Genomic DNA, 17,884 nt, shown 5'->3' with positions numbered 1-17,884 from the left:
TTTTGAAGGTGAATCTGCTTCTGCATTTCCCAGGGGTGCTGGGTTGGGTTTGGTCTCGGTTTGGTTTTGATTCTGAAGGCTGAAGCAGTCTGAGACCCGAGAGCTCTGGGTGCCAGGCAAGCCCCCTCTGACACTGTCCATGTGCTGCCCTTGGAAGCCACCCGGGTCCTGGGTGTGTGTGTGTTTGGCTTTACACATTGCTGCTCACATCCTGGTCAACCCATTCCTTGCTTAGACGCACCGGGGAGATTCTTCACTACGTGCAGGAACCCAATAATGAACCATTTTGGAAATTAAATACTCCTTTATATTTCTGCCCTTTAAATTAGTCCTGAAAATCAAAAAAAAAATGTTAAATTCCAATTTGCTACAAGTGGAGTCTCCTTAGCTGCTGGATCCTTTCATTCTCATTATGCTTGACTAATGAGAATCTTCCAGATGTTTGGCTCCTGTCCAAGTGAGGGGCAAAGTGAGCAATATTTGTAGGTTTCAGAACTTCTGAATTAAATTCATTCATTCAGCAAATATTTACTGAACATGCACTAAAGTCAAATCCACTATCTCCAACCTTGCCCTCCAGTATCTACTCCTGCCTGACTGATTCTCTGACATTTATTTCCAGCCATGAGCTCCCGGGGAGCAGGGATTGGACTCTGTGAGAGAGATGGAGCTGGAGATGGGCTGGGGAATGATTTGCTTGAAACAGGATGATCAGGACCACACAGTCTGTGACAGTTTCGCCTACTGAAAGCTCACCAGGGGCCAGGCCCTGGGCTAAGTACTTTTCTCACTTTATTTCATTTAATGCTCACAGGAACTCCAGGAAGAAGGAACCACTATCATCCCCATTGTAAAGATGAGGAAACTGAGGTTCAAAGAAGTCAATAACTTGTCCAGGGTCCCATAACTATTATGTAACAGCTCACGTCTGATGCCAAAGCCCATGTCTTGCCCAGTGGGCTGTGATGGTCCCTTGAAAGGTAATGCCCGGGACCACAGGTGGTCCCCTGGTGCAGCCACCATGATTTTGCACCTGGTTAGGAAGCTTTGGGTTTGGATTTGTGGCAGAGACGGAAAAGGCATGATCCGGAAAACAGGACCCCAGCGTGGGTGGGAGTAATGGCTTGACCTTCTTAACAGGTGTGGTGCAGGATGTCTGTGTCATGGAGACTTGGAACCCAGAGAAGGCTGCCAGGTGGAACCAAGCTCCCAAACTTCACTACCGTCTAGACTACGACAGGCAAAAGGCTGAACTATTTGTGACTCGCCTGGAAGGTATGTTCTTAGCCGACTTTCACGGCCTTCTATGTGCTTGTCTCCCCAGAGCATCTGTGGCTGGAGGTAGCACTGGGTACTAGATTAGCACTCTGTAACAAACAAGACCCTGACGTGTGTGATGCTCAGACACACAGGGGTTTTTCCTCTCTCTCATATACCAGTCCAAAGTGGAGATTCCTGGTTGGTGGACATCTTTCCTCCAAATAGTGATTCAGGGACCGGGCTCCTTCCACTGAGGCCTCCTTGTCATCTGTATCAAGCAGGTGGAAGGATGGGGAGAACAGGGAGAGGGCACAACTGTTCCTTAAAAGCTGTATCCTACGTAAGGTATGCATCACTCCTGCTCACTTCCCATTGGCTGGAACTTGGTCACATGACCACTGACTGCAAAGGAGGCTGGGAAATGTGGCCTAGCAGGTGCCCAGTTAAAAGAAGGAATGGGTTTTGGTGAACAGCTAGTCATCTCTGCCATAGATGCCTTTGACATTGGACAGGGCCTGTGCTAGACACAGAGGGTATTCTGAATGGTCAGCAAAGCTTTTGTAGTCCTAGAACCAGGTAGTCTTTCCTACAGGGTCAGGATGTCCCTGGTCTCCCTACCCTGACAATTCACTTTATCATCAGTAAACAAAGCTAAGACTTTGCAAAGGAATCGGGGCTAAAAAATGTACTACCCTGTGGCTCCTGGAAGCTAGAAGCTGGGGACAGGATAAATTGGACTTTTGTACTTAATTTTATTTTTTTGAGGGAGTGTTTTTCATTTTTACTTCTTTTAAGATTTTTTTAGTGTTTCATATACTTTCTTACATTTGGGCTTCACAGTAGTCCCATTTTACAGTTCGGAAACTGAAGTCTAGCAACGTCAGGTGACTTGTCTAAGATCACTCCAACTAACTGGTGCCAGAGCCAGGACTAAGCCCAGTTCCCTTGAAGCTCAGTGCAGGGCTCTTTCCGTTAGGACACGTGGCCTCAGTTCTTCATCTTCTCTGCCTGGGTAACGCCAGCTACCACTTCTCAAATTATCATTGAGGAACCAGTCATAAAAGCTCCACAGGTGCAAATTTCCACACGGGGAAGCCTTAAAAACACCAAAGTTCAGAATGTAAAACAGCAGTCATGAGGTAGCAGCCAAGCGATTTATATCACAGGTAGTTGTGTGGTAAATATTTAATGTAGAGAACAAACGAATTATGGAATCAGCAGCAAGACTAATGAAAATCATCAGCAGTTTGTGGGCCCTGGCGCCTTGGGGAAATCTCAGAGTCATGAGGAGGATCTCTGATTTCTAAATGTCTTACTGAAAGGCGATTGCACGAAGCCAGTGTCGTCAGCCCCGGCGGGGTCTTTCAGACACCCAAGTTCATGACAACTAAGCTGGATTCTGCAGCTCACAGCAGGGCCCTACTTCTCCCTTCCCCTGGTCCTCAACAAGCCCTACATCTGGCTGCTTTCTCCCCGGCTGCAGCTGTGACCAGTGACCATGACGGAGGCTGTGACTGCTATATCCAGGGCAGCGTGGCCAACAGGATGGGCTCCGTGGAGGCCCAGACGGCCCTGAAGAAGCGGCAGCTGCACACCACGTGGGAGGAAGGCCTCGCGCTCCCCCTGGCAGAGGGGGAGCTCCCCACAGCGACCCTGACACTGACCCTGAGGACCTGCGACCGCTTCTCTCGCCACAGTGTGGCTGGGGAGCTGCGCCTGGGCCTGGATGGCGTGTCGGTGCCTCTGGGGGCCGCCCAGTGGGGCGAGCTGAAGACTTCAGTTAAGGTAGGGCTGCCTCTCCCTGGGAAACGTAAAACCTGTTAGTGGCGCGTGGGATGCAGGACTGGGCCAGTGCTCATGGAACAAACTTCAGAGAACTTCCCAGGCTAGGGGCGGGGGTCTGGAGAGGGAGGCGGGGTATCAAAGTAAGGTGGAGTCTTGAATAGGGTGGAGGGCTGGAGCAGACTGATAGCTCAGCACTGGGGATTCCTGGTGTCTAGTTTTGCTTCTAGCTTGCCATGCACACACCCACCCCTGGCCTCGCCATCATGGAAAACATCGCATTGTGAGTGAATTGGCTCTGGTGCTAACAATATTATCCCCATTTAAAACCATTCATACTCCCCATGCACCTAGTGTGGGCCAGGCGGTGCAGGGGAGAGGAGCGCCGGGCAGAGCCCTTCTACTCGCAGAAAGTACAGGCCAGAGGGAGAAGTTGGAACAGATGATGATGACAGTGATGTTGGCTATGATGATGATGATATCTGACATAAGACATCTAAGAGGGGCCTAACTGAAGCGCTCTGACAGGGAGTCCTAAAAGGCCTGGTGTGCAGTGGTGCTTGTGCTGGGCTTTGAAGGCGTGACCGGGGCTAGGGGGTGTTGGTTGTAGCCTGGGATGGTTCTCCCCACCCCTCTGCTGCTGCAGAAGCCATGAGTGGGAAACAAGCGTCTGCTGAGATGCCTCGCTGTTCAGAGAGAGGTTCCTTGGAGAGCAAATCATCATTCCCCACAGGCCAGGACAGTGAGGGGTGTCAAGGAAGGTCAGGGCTGCAGGACAGTGTGTGGCTATTTAGGCCCCCAGGTCCAGGCCGCATCCAAGGGTCTGCCATGATGGTGCCTAGAGGGAACCTTCTGGATGACCAGTCTCTCAACCAGCTGGTCAGTGCCTTATCTGGAGACTGTATAGCCTACAAAGCCTAAAATAGTTACTCTTTGGTCAGGAAAAGTTTGCTGACTCCCATGCTGGAGTGATAAAAATACTAACAAAGACACTAATTTTTGAGCTTTTACCATCTATCAGTTGCTATGCTTCGAACTTTACCTAAGTTCTGTCCCTAATCAACCAGGTGGAAGTGGCACCAGGACTATGGCATTTACAGGCAAGAGAACTGAGGCCTAGTGTAGCTCAGTGACCCGCGTGGGGTCGCCCAGCTGGGACCTGGCAAGCTCGGCCTTGAGGCCAGGTCAGTCTGGTTGTAAATCCCGGGTAGTCCTCCTGCCGCTGTGGGATGTAAGTGCCCGACAATGCACGAGACGCGGTCAGCAGGTGCCTTTGCTGATGAACTCCGAGGGAGGGGAGAGTACGCTTTCACTCTCACCTGCTCCACTTTTTGCTGTGATACCTTCTTCGCCTTATCTTCCTCTCTTTCCCAGCCTCAGAAAATTGATAAACACTGACAGGCGCTCTCAGCCGGACCCAGGCTGTTCCCAAGCACACTCTCTAATTAGTGTGTGATTTGGGACTTGTGTGGAATCACAGCCTGGGCCCCCCGGGAAGAGGAACCTGACACTTTGGTTTATTCAGCTGGTAAACCAGCTTCCTCAGGAGATGGAGGGGCTCCACCCCAGGGCTTTGGAGAGTTTGGTGCTGCTCCAAAATGGTAGAAATGCAGCCTATCTGCGCAGAAATCCCAGGCACCTAACCTGTTTCCATCCTTTCCTCTAGAAGAACAAAAGTTATTCATTCATTCCACAAATACCTTGCCCAGTTCCCACCATGTGCCAGGCACAGTGCCAGGAGCTGGGGACACAGCAGTGATGAAGACAAAAGACCTGCCCTCACGGCTCATCCATCCTAATAATCATCACACTCATCGTAGCTGCCACTGTTCCGCAAATACACTCCCACATCCACTTGGACCGCTGGCCTGCTTGCCACGAATGTGAACAATCTCAGAGGGCAGCGTGAAGTCAGAAGTCTGAGATGGGGCTCTCGGTGTATGAGAGAGCCCCAAGGCCAGGCTAGGGAGCCCCTTGCCCCCACTAGCTGGAGGGTGCAGGCTGATTTGAACAAAGTGGGTGGAGCCATCAGTTGCTGTAGCCCACATGTTTTTCTTCTCTTGGTCAGAATGGGTTAAAGGAGGTGCCAGCGGTGCCCCAGTTCTCACCGGAAGACACTCAGCCAAAAGTGGCATGTGCGTCACCAGGACCACAGAGTGACCCACTCCAAGGGCAGCTGGAATGATTCATTGAGAGCCCAAGAGAAAGATGCAGGTGTGGTGGGTGCGGGAAAAAACAAAGATGGAGAAAGAAAGAGGGTTATTTTTGTCAGCAGGTACTTTAAACAGCAGAGCCGAGAGGGCAGATGCTGTTAAAATTCTCCAGCTGTGGCACAGCCAGCTGGGCTCATCTGGGGCTCTCGGCTCCCTACACAGAGGTGACGAGCCCTTCACGGGCTGATGGGTCCAGGCTTCTCTCACTTGGTCACCCTGTGGCCACAGCCCAGGCCAACAACTGTGGACCTCCAATAAGTGATCTTGAATCAGGAGGCTGGTGCCCATCCCAGCTCAGCTGCCACCCCTCAGTACACATGCCTGAACTCAGTTCCTTTACTGTGAGATGAGAGGTCTGTCCACCGAGGATGCTGGAGGACCACGGGTTTAGGACTGGGGCTTTGCTATCAGACCAGACCCCTATTCAAGGCTCAGTTTTGCCACTTACTGGCTACATGACCTCAGGCAGTGAAGTGCCCTCTCTGAGCATCAGGGTCTTATGCTTAAAATGGGAGCCAGGTCAGTATCCCTCTTAACTCTTGTTGTCAGGATTAAACGGGATGTCTCACCCTTCCTTCTCACAAATATGTATTGTGTGTCAGCTGTGTGCTAGGTGCTGGGGATGGCTTTGTGGAGGTGAAGGCTCGGGGGATAGATACTGTAATTGCACCCAGCACAGAGTGTGTAATGTTAGCTGCTACCCTTAATGCCATTACCAAATTCCTGGCATCTCCCAGAATCATTCCATCATATGACTAGCCACTTAGGGCTAGTTGAATTGTTGCGGTCCTTTTGAAGACATGTTTCCTGGATGAAAGGTGTGACCCCGGCAGAGGGCTGGCCAGCTACTCCATCCAGCTTCACTCCCTAAACCCAGACTGGCTCCCATTCACCCAGAAACAATGTTCCCACTTAATCATCTCAAGAAGTAGTGATTGTCCTTCCTTGATAACTAATGGTAATGGTCAAAGCAAGGGGACAGATGCTGTCATGTGTGCCAGGCAAAGTTCTAAGCCGTTAAATAATTACTCATTTAATTTTCACAACCCCATTGGGTGGAGATATTATTGTTCCCATTTTACAGATGAGGAAATGGAAGTTTTGGAAAGAGAAATAACTTGCCTAAGGTCACACAGCTAGTAAATGGTAAGATTGGAACTGAAACCAGACAATCAATTCTAACGTCTATACCCTTAGCACTACCCTTGGGCTGTGACATGCCTCCTGTGGTGTCTCTTTCACTTGTTTTCATCCCTCAATGGATTTGTTGAAATTCCAAGCAAACTCTTGTAGGAATTTCAGTGGAGACACTCTGTAAAGCTGCAGATGGGGGATGGACATGCTGGATGCTTCCCGGAGGCATCAGCACCTCTTGCAAATCACAGTTACTGCCAGTGTCTCTGGTGTGGTACCTCCCCTCGTATGCCCGGCCTTTTGTTGACACGGTTGGCCATTCTGTTGACCAAGCCAGGCCCTGCTCAGCATTAGTACATCGCATTATTGACTCTCTCAGCCCTGCAGGGCCTGGAAGGGATTATTTTTTCAAGCAGAGTAATGTCTTACAGCAGCCCGCTGCCCCAGGGATCTGATCAGTCAATGCAGTGGTTCTCAAACTCTGTTCCCTAGAACCCTAGGGCTCTATACAGTCACCCCAGGAGCCGAGGGCGGGGGTGATGAAGGTGAGAGGGGGTCCAGGCCCTCTGGCCCTGCCACATCCTGAATGGCATCTCTTTGATCTGTTTTATATGTTGGATTTGAATATAAACTATTTGGAAAATCACGTTTTGTGGCAAATGAAAAAAACTTGTATTGAAACACATGCTACACAGAATTCCTCTGTGCCTTCCTCCCTTCTGCAAGGGTGGAGAAAGCAGTACTGATGGGTAAATGGTTTCTAGGATGCCCATTGGATACGAGGCTAGTGTGATCCCAGCCTCAGCGATGGTGAGGGGGCCAGAAGGCATCCCTAAATGAGACTCACCTCCTGCATCCCCTCTTCTGTTTCAGGAGGCGTCTGCAGGAACGGGAGAGGTCCTTCTCTCCATCAGCTACCTCCCGGCTGCCAACCGCCTCCTAGTGGTGCTGATTAAGGCCAAGAACCTCCACGCTAATCAGTCCAAGGAGCTCCTGGGGAAGGGTGAGTGAGGTGTGAGAGGGGAGCTAGGGCCCCTCCCACTGCGAGGAATAGGTGCGGGGGTGGGGGGTGGCACCTGGGAGGCAGAGGGCACAGGTGAGCAGGGATGTGGCACGTGAGTACGTTTGTGGAGTCAGCCTCAGCCGTGTCCTCCACCCCAAACATACACACCAATTTGGAAGGACACACTCACTTCTCTAAATTCACATCCATTCACTCCTGGGCCGATCCCACCCACTGGAGCCCAGGAATGAGCTAGCTGGGGCTCCCTACGTTGCAGAACCATCACGAGAAGAATCAGCCTTACCCATGGGTCATAGGAAGCCAAGGATCAGACTGTAGCCAGGGAGTGGAGTGTCTGGGCTGTAGGGAAAACTTAGCCCAGCCCTCGTCAACCAGACCTGGCTGGACCCACCTTCCAGGCAGGTGTCGGGAAGCCAGGGTTCTCCTTCTCCAGTTTCAGCTAGCCACCACTCTACTCCCCACACCCACCCTAGGCTCCTCTCTCTTCCCAGCCTTTGCCAACCTGCCATCCCCACACCAGCTGAGTGTAGGCGACAGCAGGAGGCGTGTGGGTGTACAGGCTAAGGCGGCGTCTGTGCATATACCCAAATAAACATCTCCTCAACACTCTGGAAGCCTTGGCTTTTCCTTCTGGATACCGCAGCACAGGCCCCAAGTCTTAAGGACCAAACAGCCTCTCCTGTCAGAGCAGAAAAGCAGCATTGGTCAGCCCTATGATACTTGGACCCGGAGCCAAGGGCTCAGTGCAGGATATAAATAAATAGATATTTATAGCAGCAAACAAATAAAGAATTGCCTCTGTATTCAGAACCTTTGAGCAAGAGATTTTTGGCGAATGAAATCAGAAGAGTTGGTCTGCCTGACAGATGCCTGAGCCAAAGGTCAGAATTCAATGCTTTTTCCTCATCCCCTCCAGACAATACTTTGTCTCCTGCTCTTTTTTTTTTTTTTTTAATTTTTATAGCTCCTGTCAGGACAATTACAGCTGAGCACTTTATCTCTCAAATATCTCTGCTGAAATAACAAACTAACCACCTGGGGGTGACAATTATGGCAATAAATACAGAGTAACAATTATTCTCACATTTGCTTCGGAAACCCTGACTAATGAAAACACAAGCTTTACCAGAAAGCTTGTCTAGTGACCTGTTGGCCAGTCTCCTGGGGTGGAGAGTTCTACTGGGGGTCAAGGCAGGCTGCCCTTACCCTCCGCGTGAGGTTGGGATCCTCAAGTAAAACCTGCAAAAGAACAGATGAGAAGAACTCAACCAACCAGCAGGAGACCTACTATCTTAGAAACAGACAAAAATGCTTGGACGGAGAACCAAGGGGGTGAAGACGTAGGGATGGCTTAGTGTTTCTGGTCTGAGTTTAAAATCAAGCTGCAGGACGTCTGAGCCATCATCCTGGGCCTGGTTTGATGTGGGACATGAAGGCACTCGGAAGGGCTCATGACAAACTTTCCTGGCTATACCTTAGCGTGACCCTGTCATGGGCCACCTGATGACCAGCCATATATATTGTGCTATGGTCTGTTCTCCACACTTGAGGCAAGAGCTTTTGCCGTATCCCCATGTCTAGATCAGTGTCTGCCATATGGTGGGCATTTAATAGCTGTTGAATGAATACATGGCCCATGAGGTGGGGGGAGGGGTGGTAGAGAGGGTGCCTCAGTGCAGATCTTGAGCCAGAGACCCTGTCTCTCCATCCCCAAGAGGGAATATCGTCCCAGGCCCCACCACGCCCCAGAAGCTCACTCTCGGCCCTTCTCTGTGTCTCTGTCCCCCTGTTTCTCCCCAGATGTCTCTGTCAAGGTGACCTTGAAGCACCAGGCTCGGAAGTTGAAGAAGAAGCAGACGAAACGCGCCAAGCACAAGATCAACCCCGTGTGGAACGAGATGATCATGTTTGAGCTGCCGGATGACCTGCTGCGGGCCTCCAGTGTGGAGCTGGACGTGCTGGGCCAGGGTGCCGAGGGGCAGAGCTGCCCGCTTGGGCGCTGCAGCCTGGGCCTGCACGCCTCGGGCTCCGAACGCAGCCACTGGGAGGAGATGCTGAAGAATCCGCGCCGGCAGATCGCCATGTGGCACCAGCTGCACCTGTAGGCGGCCGCCCAGGCCGCCACCCTCCTCGGGCACAGCCCGCTCCCAGCCCCACTGTCCTCTGCGACCTCCTCTTGTGCCCCATTCACATTCTGACACCAGAAGACAGATGTGTGTGCGAAGACCAGGACCCTCTTCCTCTCCCATCACACTCCTGTTTCTTAAAAACGAGCAAGGCAGGGCAGGGCGGAGACGGGACATTTGGGTCAGGAGGAATGCGTTTTGCTTACCTGTGTTATTGAAGAGACACTTATCATATACGGTCTGTGTGCAGGTTTTGCAGTGGGGGTCAGGCCAGATGCAGAGAAAGCTTAATCTGGGGAATAATGGATGCAAGGAATGTGGCTTTTTAAAAATAAGTGTGTCAAAAAGGATGACAGAAATGATGTATCCTGGATCATCTCATAAGAATTAGAGATTGTCAGGGTGGATGGAATCTTAGCCAGCATGAAATTGTGCTACTGACCCAAGGCACTAACTAACCCAGCAGTTCTCAAACCTTAGTGTGTGAAGAATCACCAGCAGATTCCCAGGCCCTGTTTTAGACATTCTGAATCCGTAATCCTGGCTGAACCCCAGGAGGCTGCATTTTTAACAAACACAGAGTAGTTTGCATGCCAAGGTTGGAGCACCGCACTTGGAGAGATCCCTTTTACAACATCCCAGACAGGGTTTCACAGTCCTCGTCAGGCCCCCAACACCCTGGGGCTGCCGGTGCCAATGGTGGACATCTCAACTGTTGATGTAAAATTTAGGAGCCTCCGTTTTTAATGTCATCATTTGAATTCTTAATGTTTTCATCTGTGCTTTTCAGATCCTGCTCTTGGACTGAATTTTGTGCTTTCTATTGAATAATTGTATTGTTTCATCTCGAAATCAGTTTATATTATACTTGGGGAGACCTTCCCTGACCAGGAATAGGTGGGATCCCCCGTTAGTTATTGGATGCTGGTTGTCACGTCCACCAGCATCACCAAAGTGACCCTCTGAGTCAAACGCATCCCTTCTCAGCATACCAGCCACTTGAGGAGGAATTCAGTTTGGGGCACATAGTAATTTAGTCTGGCTCTGTGGAGGTAGAGAAGGAAATGGGGTCTTTTGCAAATGTGCCCCTGTCCCTCTGTTTTTAGGACCTATCACTTTCATTAGTAAATAATGAGCAGCTAGGTTTCAAATCACTACCTAATTATTCCAAATAGCTGTCCACATCATTAATAATATTATGAGCCTTGCTGAGTGGTTATAATCTTTGCCTGGGAACCAGGATTCCTGGGTTCTGTTGTTGACCATCCATAAAATAAGACTAGTGACGTGGCAGCTCTGTCTCTGTGAATGATGTGATAGATGAAATTGTGCTTGAGAGCTATAGGCATCCCTGGCTAGAGACAAACTCCAAGGCCACCAGCAGATCATCTTTAAGCTTCAGGTTGGGAACTGACCATGCCCGGAAAGTGCCAGAATCATCCCAGGCATTTCCAGAACCATGGATTCTACATTTGGACTCTTTAATACTGACATCTAAACTCTGGGCCTTCAGATGTCACCCAGGCCCGTGACCTAAAAATGAATTCCTTTCCTTCAGTCCTTTAACAAGTCAAATCATTCTTGGTCTCTCCCTGAGAATCTGAGTAGAGACATATCACCTTTGTGTCATTATTTTCCCTTTCTGGACAGAAGTAGAAAAGCATTTAGAAATAATTTCCACCTGTCCCCTGAAGAAACAGAAAAATATCTAATCCCTCTCAAATGGGAAATTCTTTCACGTAACTGGAAATCTCTCCCATTAAGGCTGGCCACCGTCTGCCAAGTTTTTTTAGGCAAGGCATTTGTTAGTGGTTTCCTACAACATGTTTTTGAGATCCCTCTCACCATTCTGGTCTCCCTTTTTTGGTTGGCATGCTGAAACAGAACAAAACATTCCCTATGTAAGCTGACCAGTACTCTCTTCTTGGTTACATCTTCTACTCCAATCTAAAAAAGTCTGGATTCTAGACTTAAAATCAGGAGACGTGGGTTCTACTTCCTTATAAGTCCATTCACCTGCCTTACAGTCACACCAAAGGATGTTTGAGGTGAGTTAATGGGGCCCCTGATCCCAGAATATCAACTCCACCCACAGTCATTCTATCATGAGGCATTCATTTCTTTGGATCTCAAAGGTTTAGTTTTCCAGAATCCAAACTAAAAGTTGCCTCTGATGGGAGTCAAATGTTACTGCTTAACATGTTAGCTGTCAGCCGTCACCTCACTTAACAAGGTTGTATAGAAATGAGACAGATTTTGCAGGGGTTTTTGCCTGTTGTGTTCACTGGTATATTCCAAATGCCTAGAATAGAACTGGCTCATGCACCCTCAATAAATATTTGTTGAATGAATTAATGAATGAAGACTGGATAGGGGAGTAGGCAGGAAAAGACACATTTTTATGTAAATGGCATAAAAATCAGAGTCCTAGATGAGTTCTCAATGGTAAAGTCATCAGGCACCTCAGCAGTTGGCCTAGAAATTCATGACATTGAGTATTACCATTCACCTAATGACAATTTATAGCTCACTATGTAAATGTAATTAACGATAGACGAGATTATAAAAGCTGTGCTTTTCCACCAAAACTCCATCTCAGTGAATTTTAAATTACCCAGAGATATCAGACTGCCAGATGAAAAAACTTCACTAATCTTTGCATCAGCTTACCTTGTACCAGATACACTTGCGATTTACTACCAAATTAGAGTAACTGAGTCTGTGTGAACGCATCTGGTGTTTTTTTTTTGAAAGGAACACCTTGTCCTTTGCCAGGGAGCATTTTCTAAGAAGTGCATGAATCGGAGGTGAAAATAAAGTGAGAAACCATCTCTGACTGGGCTGTCGCCCACAAGGTGATCTGGCTGTGTCATAGATACATGGCGATGGGGTAGAGAATTGGGAGTCTAATCTCATTAATCTGCAACTCACTCCTTGCCTCAAATCGGTATACATTTGTTGAGTGCTTATTGATCAAGACCTTGCACGCATCTGTCCATTTCAATCTGAGATGTGACTCTTGGTGTGGATTCAGTGGCAAATCACCCCAAACAAAGCTATGTAGAGAGAACAATTTGGGAGAGCAGTTCTTCAGGGGCAATTCCTTTGGGATGTAAAGGAGTCCTGGGCAGTTTAAGCCAAATGGAGGTGAGGACCACCAAAAGAGAGACCTAGTCCTTGTGATTTGTTTTTGCTGCCTGTGCTCCTGTTGTCAATTCTAAGTGTGTGTCTGTTTTGCAGTCATGAACCGAAGCACAAAAAGACGCATGAGATATTGTAGTCACATGTCTGGTGTCACACTTTGGAGCAAAAATCTTGCAGTGGTAAATAAATAATTTCCGACAGGGTCAGCTGCCTGGTGTTTTTTATTCCCTTTTACTTAATATTTTAGACATATAAAATGTAGAGAAAATAATTTGATAAACATTCATGAACCCCTGCCAAGTTTTATAAAACTTGACAAATACAGTTGAAATCCCCTCAGCCTTTCACTCAGGAGACCACCATCCTGAATTTAGCGTTTCTCACCTCCAGCCTTTCTTTATCTTTTTACTACCTGTACATGTAAACCCTGAGCACTATAGAATATTTAGTGTTTTTATTTTTAAATTGCATCACATTATTTTTGCTCTACATTAAAATTTTGAGCTTTATCCATGCAGATTTATTTAGCTCTAGTTCCTTTATTTTTTTTGCTGCTGTATTATTTTCCATTGCATGAATATACCACAGTCCCATTCTCCTGTTGACGTATGTTTAGATATTTCTTTTCTTTTTTTTTCCGTTAGAGGAAATGCTGCTGTGAACATTCTTGGGCAAGGCCTCTTGGGGATTTAACTTTATTCTTGAGAAGAAAAATCAGGTGGAAACAAGAGACTTTCTCTAACGTCCCCCAAAGTAGTACTCCCATCACTGGAAGAGTCAGGGCAGTGGCTTGGGGTTCACCTGTGCTCCAGGTGGTGGGCAGGGACAAGGGAACTTCCAAAATCCTGTCATCTTAGGCCCTCCTGGTGGCTGCTGCAGCCCTGGCTTCCGGAAGGGGCTCAGGCATTAAGCCAGGGGAAGGGCCTGAATTTTCAAGTCAGTTGGCAATCAGCCAGGTCACATGGAATTAAAACCAAAGGCTCTTAAAAAGGATAAATGAGCCATAAAGATAAGGCTTTGCTTTTCAAGTCTATGCATGTAATTCCTTATTTTATATCATATACATATTTGTTATCTTTTAATTACAGCCAGGATTTAAATTTCCATAATTAAATAGAAGTGGGTTTTATCCCACGTAGCCAAATACTGTGTAGACTATGTTTCACAGGTAACTATGAATATGGCTCCTGGAGCCCAAAACTAATATTTGAGAGTCTGGATTTATATAAAAGAGAAATGGAAGAGGCAAGAAGTGTTCAGGAATCATTTTATATGGGGCTTTCCCTTGAACCGCCTTAAATAACAAACTCTGCTCCTGCCTATGAAATAACTCAAATCTAGAGCACTGCATTTAGGAGCTGAGAACCTGCAACCCAGCTGGGCTTTGTCACTGCCACCTTCATGGCCCTGGGCATGTCACTTGCCTCTGGGCTTGTGCCCGCATCTGTAAAATAAATTTGGACAAAATGATCACTCTTCAAGTTTGAACATGTTGTGATTTGGTAACTGAGACTTTTCACATTATCTCTGGCCTCCAATCTCATGCATAAAATGAACTAAACCCACGTACACGTGTACCTGCCTTCCCTGCCCTGGGCCTGGTGTCCTGACAGCCACCCGCTCCTCCAGACGGTATGCGATGTTACCTGAGGCTCTGAGTCAGCCTCTTCTCATTTGCTTAATTGCTAATGGAACCGGTGGTAATTTTCCACCCAAGAGTTTATATTTTTTCAGAGCCAGTTAGAAGCCCAACATTTCAAGAGCTTGGAACCCTGCCATCTGTTCTGTCTCCCTCCCTGGGCAGATGCCTGGCAAGGACAGAGCCATGGGATATGGCTGTGGATGGATTTAGGGGGTTGGGTGTTTTCTTGGTACCAGCCTTGGAGAAGGCCCCCTGTGCCCCTCCCTCATCTCCTGCAGGTGAGCCAGCACAGATGGTCCCTGGCGGGGACCTTGGCAGTTTCCCGAAGCCAGAGATGGGGGCAGGTGCCTACCTGGGACGAGGTGGGAGGAAGCCTGTGTTAGGACTGGAAGCCAGATGTTACCATAGAAACCAGTCTACTGGTGGCTTGTCCTCAGCCAGGTGAGGTCTCTTCTCAAGGCAGACTCTGCTGGAGGCTGGTTTCCCATCCCAATTTCCCAGCACTCATTCTTGGTGGCTCAGGGCAAGTGGGTGATGGCAGAAATCCTGTTTCAGAAACTCAGGATTCAAACCAGGGACAGACGAGGAGAAATCTGTTCTTCCAGCCAAAAACAAACCAACCCTCTTTGCAGTCGCTTTTCCCTCGAGAGCCAGGTGAGTTGAGCTGTTGACCAGAAGAAGGTGCCCTGAGGCTCTCTCTCCAGGCTGAGAAGGAAAAGGTGAGTCAGGCAGAGGTCTCCAAGCCAGCTGTGGCATGGTATTGGTAGCTCTGTATTAAAAGTCACAGGCAACCCCTCATCCAGGGTAGACCCTGGGATTCAGGGTGAAAGAAGGGAACCCTAAACTTCCTAGCATCTACTTCAACCTGATGTTAGAGGTAACAGTAACGATGATAATGACCCTGGTCACCATGTTGTTAAGCCTCTGCTCTGTACTGAGCCCTGAAGACGCAGACTCAGATAAATGACTTGTCCAAGGTCTCACAGCTTGTAAGAGGCAGAGGGGGAATTTGAATCTGGTACCACTCTAACCCTAAAGTTCAGACTCTGACTTAGAGCCAGTGGCCAAGGGTTTTTACTGGAAACGTAACAGATGCATAGGCAATAGTTTCACAGTGCTACCTGGAACCACGGACTCAGAATTGCCACTCTGGAAGGAGCTGGAAAAGTTCTCTTCCCTGGGGGAACTCAGAATACCTGCCTGGGTGGGGTGGAACATTATCCAAAGGACAAGAGCAGGTTGGAGTGGAGGAGAGCTCAAGTAAGCACCTCAGGGGCCGCCTCCACTTTGTAGAGAAGGGGCTGGGTCAAGGCCAGGTGTAGCCGGGTGTCAAGTGCTGGGGCATCCTAGTCAAATGAGGAAACTGAGACAGAGACAGGCAAAGTGGAAGAATCTGGGATTTCTACTGTGACCAATACAACATTGCTGGGATTGCACTTTTATCAGGCAAATGAAATTTACATTCATTCATTCATCCCTTCGATAAACACTGATTAGGTGCCTACTATGTGACAGGAACTGCACACAGTGGTATTAAAAAGTCTCTACCTTTCCCTTATGGGCATTACAATACAGAGGAGGAAGACCAGACATAGAACACACACACACACACACACACACACACACACACGATAATTACACAGTTCCAAAGTGAGATAAGTGTTATGAATGAAAATCTCAGGAGGAACAATGAATAGCGCCTTGAGAGTGGCTATTTAGAGGGCGTGGTCAGGAAAGACCCCCTCAGAAGGAAGTGTTTTAGCTGACCCTTAAAAGATGAGAAGAGCTTGGCCAGGCAACCATCCTGGGGAAAACCATCCCAGGCAGAGGGCACAGGGTACTGGGAGGTCCTGGGGTGGGAAAGAGCCTAGTGAGCTTGAGGAACAGAGAGGAGGCCAGGGAGCACGGGCAGAGGAGGGCACAGGAGCCCAGGAGGTAGGCAGGGGCTGGACAAGGCAGGGCTGATGGGTCACGATCGGGACTTTGGATTGAACTCCAAGAGCAATGGGAAACCCTTAGAGGCTTCTAAGCAGAGAGGATACCACGACTAGAGCTGTGTTCTCAAAAGATCACTGTAGAAATGGTCACATAGCGGACCTTTGGGTCTTCAGGCCAGACTCCTGAGTCTTCTCTCTGGGGTGAACTTGTCTTTTGAAGCTTGGAGAGGGAAGCTGGGGCAGCTGGGGAGAAGAGGGAGGGGAGGGAGTGGACTAGACCTCCCCACTTGCCACATCCTCCAAGCCCCACTTTGGGGAGACCGAGCTCACAGCCAAGTGCAGATGGAATATCTTTCTTTTCCTTGCTTCCCAGCTGCACATGTGGGTCAAATCCGATGGCCAGCCGTGGGGCGGGGCTGACCCTGGTTCACCGGAGCTGGTTAGACATGGACAGCTGTGCCCCTTTGCTCCTTCCTTCCCACTCCCCCTCCCCTGGGAAAAGAAGAGAACCCCAACATTCTATGGAGACTGTGGAAAGGCCTTCACAACAGGAAGCCTCTGGGTGACCTAGGGGCTGGAAGGGACACAGGCTGGGAGGAAGATGGCGGGAACTGAGAAGGCGGAGGTTCAGAAAAAGGGAGAGGGAAGGCGCATGGCAGGAAGCTGGGCTGGGGTGAGAAGGGGCTGGGAGGAGGAGGGTTCAGCATCCGGGAGGAAACAATACAACCACTTTTCTATATTTTTCTTGAATGTATGCCCATCTTCTTTCTAAAACAATTTGGGGAAAACATCACTTATCGGGACTTCCCTGGTGGCGCAGTGGTTAAGAATCCGCCTGCCAATGCAGGGGACATGGGTTTGAGCCCTGGTCTTGGAAGATCCCACATGCCGCGGAGCCACTAAGCCCGTGCACCACAACTACTGAGCCTGCGCTCTAGAGCCCACAAGCCACAACTACTGAAGCCTGCGCGCCCAGAGCCCATGTTCCGCAACAAGAGAAGCCACCGCAATGAGAAGCCCGCGCGCACCAACAAAGACCCAATGCAGCCAAAAATAAATAAATTAATTTAAAAAAAAAAACAAAAAAAAACATCACTTATCACCCACCCCCGGACCAGTGCCATTAGCAAACTCCTGGGGAAGGACCCCTCCCTGGGGATTGAGTCTGCCAGTGGAGAATCATGCGAGGTAGTTGGAGGGAGAATTAGAACACTGCTTACCTGCAATAAAATCTGAGATTTTTGTGGGCTAAATGTGTGTGAGGGCAGAGAGATTTATTTTAAAGGGTTTTGGTGACACCTCTTTTTGGCCTGACGGGTGGGTGAGGCATGTAAGTTACCTGGTGGAAGTGGACTCGAATGGGGGAAAAGTGGGAACAGCAGGAAGGGACTTGAAAGGCCTCTTCCAGTTCCTTCCGACCTGGCAGGCAGTAGGCATCTCACCTGACACCCAAGCATGGGACTCATTCTGAATCGCCCTGGGCACAGGCTGGGAGAGAGGCAAGAAGGCAGAGATTCGACCTCCGTGAGTAAATTTAAATGCTTTTATTAACAATCTCCTTACATTACAAGGATAATATGACAAAAGGAAAGTTTCTGCGTACATATTATGATAAACCAACA

General features: G+C 48.9%; 1 protein-coding gene across 2 annotated transcripts in view; it reads left to right on the top strand.

Annotated features, from left to right (window-relative positions):
- Positions 1 to 12,881, top strand: part of SYT13 (synaptotagmin 13) — a 41,624-nt gene extending 28,743 nt beyond the window's left edge. For both annotated transcript variants that reach the window (XM_061201623.1, XM_061201625.1), the window contains 4 exons: positions 1,141 to 1,275; positions 2,744 to 3,045; positions 7,263 to 7,392; positions 9,214 to 12,881. In XM_061201623.1, the coding sequence (XP_061057606.1) occupies positions 1,141 to 1,275; positions 2,744 to 3,045; positions 7,263 to 7,392; positions 9,214 to 9,518 (872 nt within the window). In that variant the 3' untranslated portion in view covers positions 9,519 to 12,881. The remainder of the gene's footprint in view (positions 1 to 1,140; positions 1,276 to 2,743; positions 3,046 to 7,262; positions 7,393 to 9,213) is intronic.
- Positions 12,882 to 17,884: the final 5,003 nt, after the last annotated feature.

This window comes from Eubalaena glacialis, chromosome 10 (assembly GCF_028564815.1).
Source record: "Eubalaena glacialis isolate mEubGla1 chromosome 10, mEubGla1.1.hap2.+ XY, whole genome shotgun sequence".
NCBI classification, from domain to species: domain Eukaryota; kingdom Metazoa; phylum Chordata; class Mammalia; order Artiodactyla; family Balaenidae; genus Eubalaena; species Eubalaena glacialis.
This window is presented reverse-complemented; position numbering and strand designations above follow the sequence as displayed.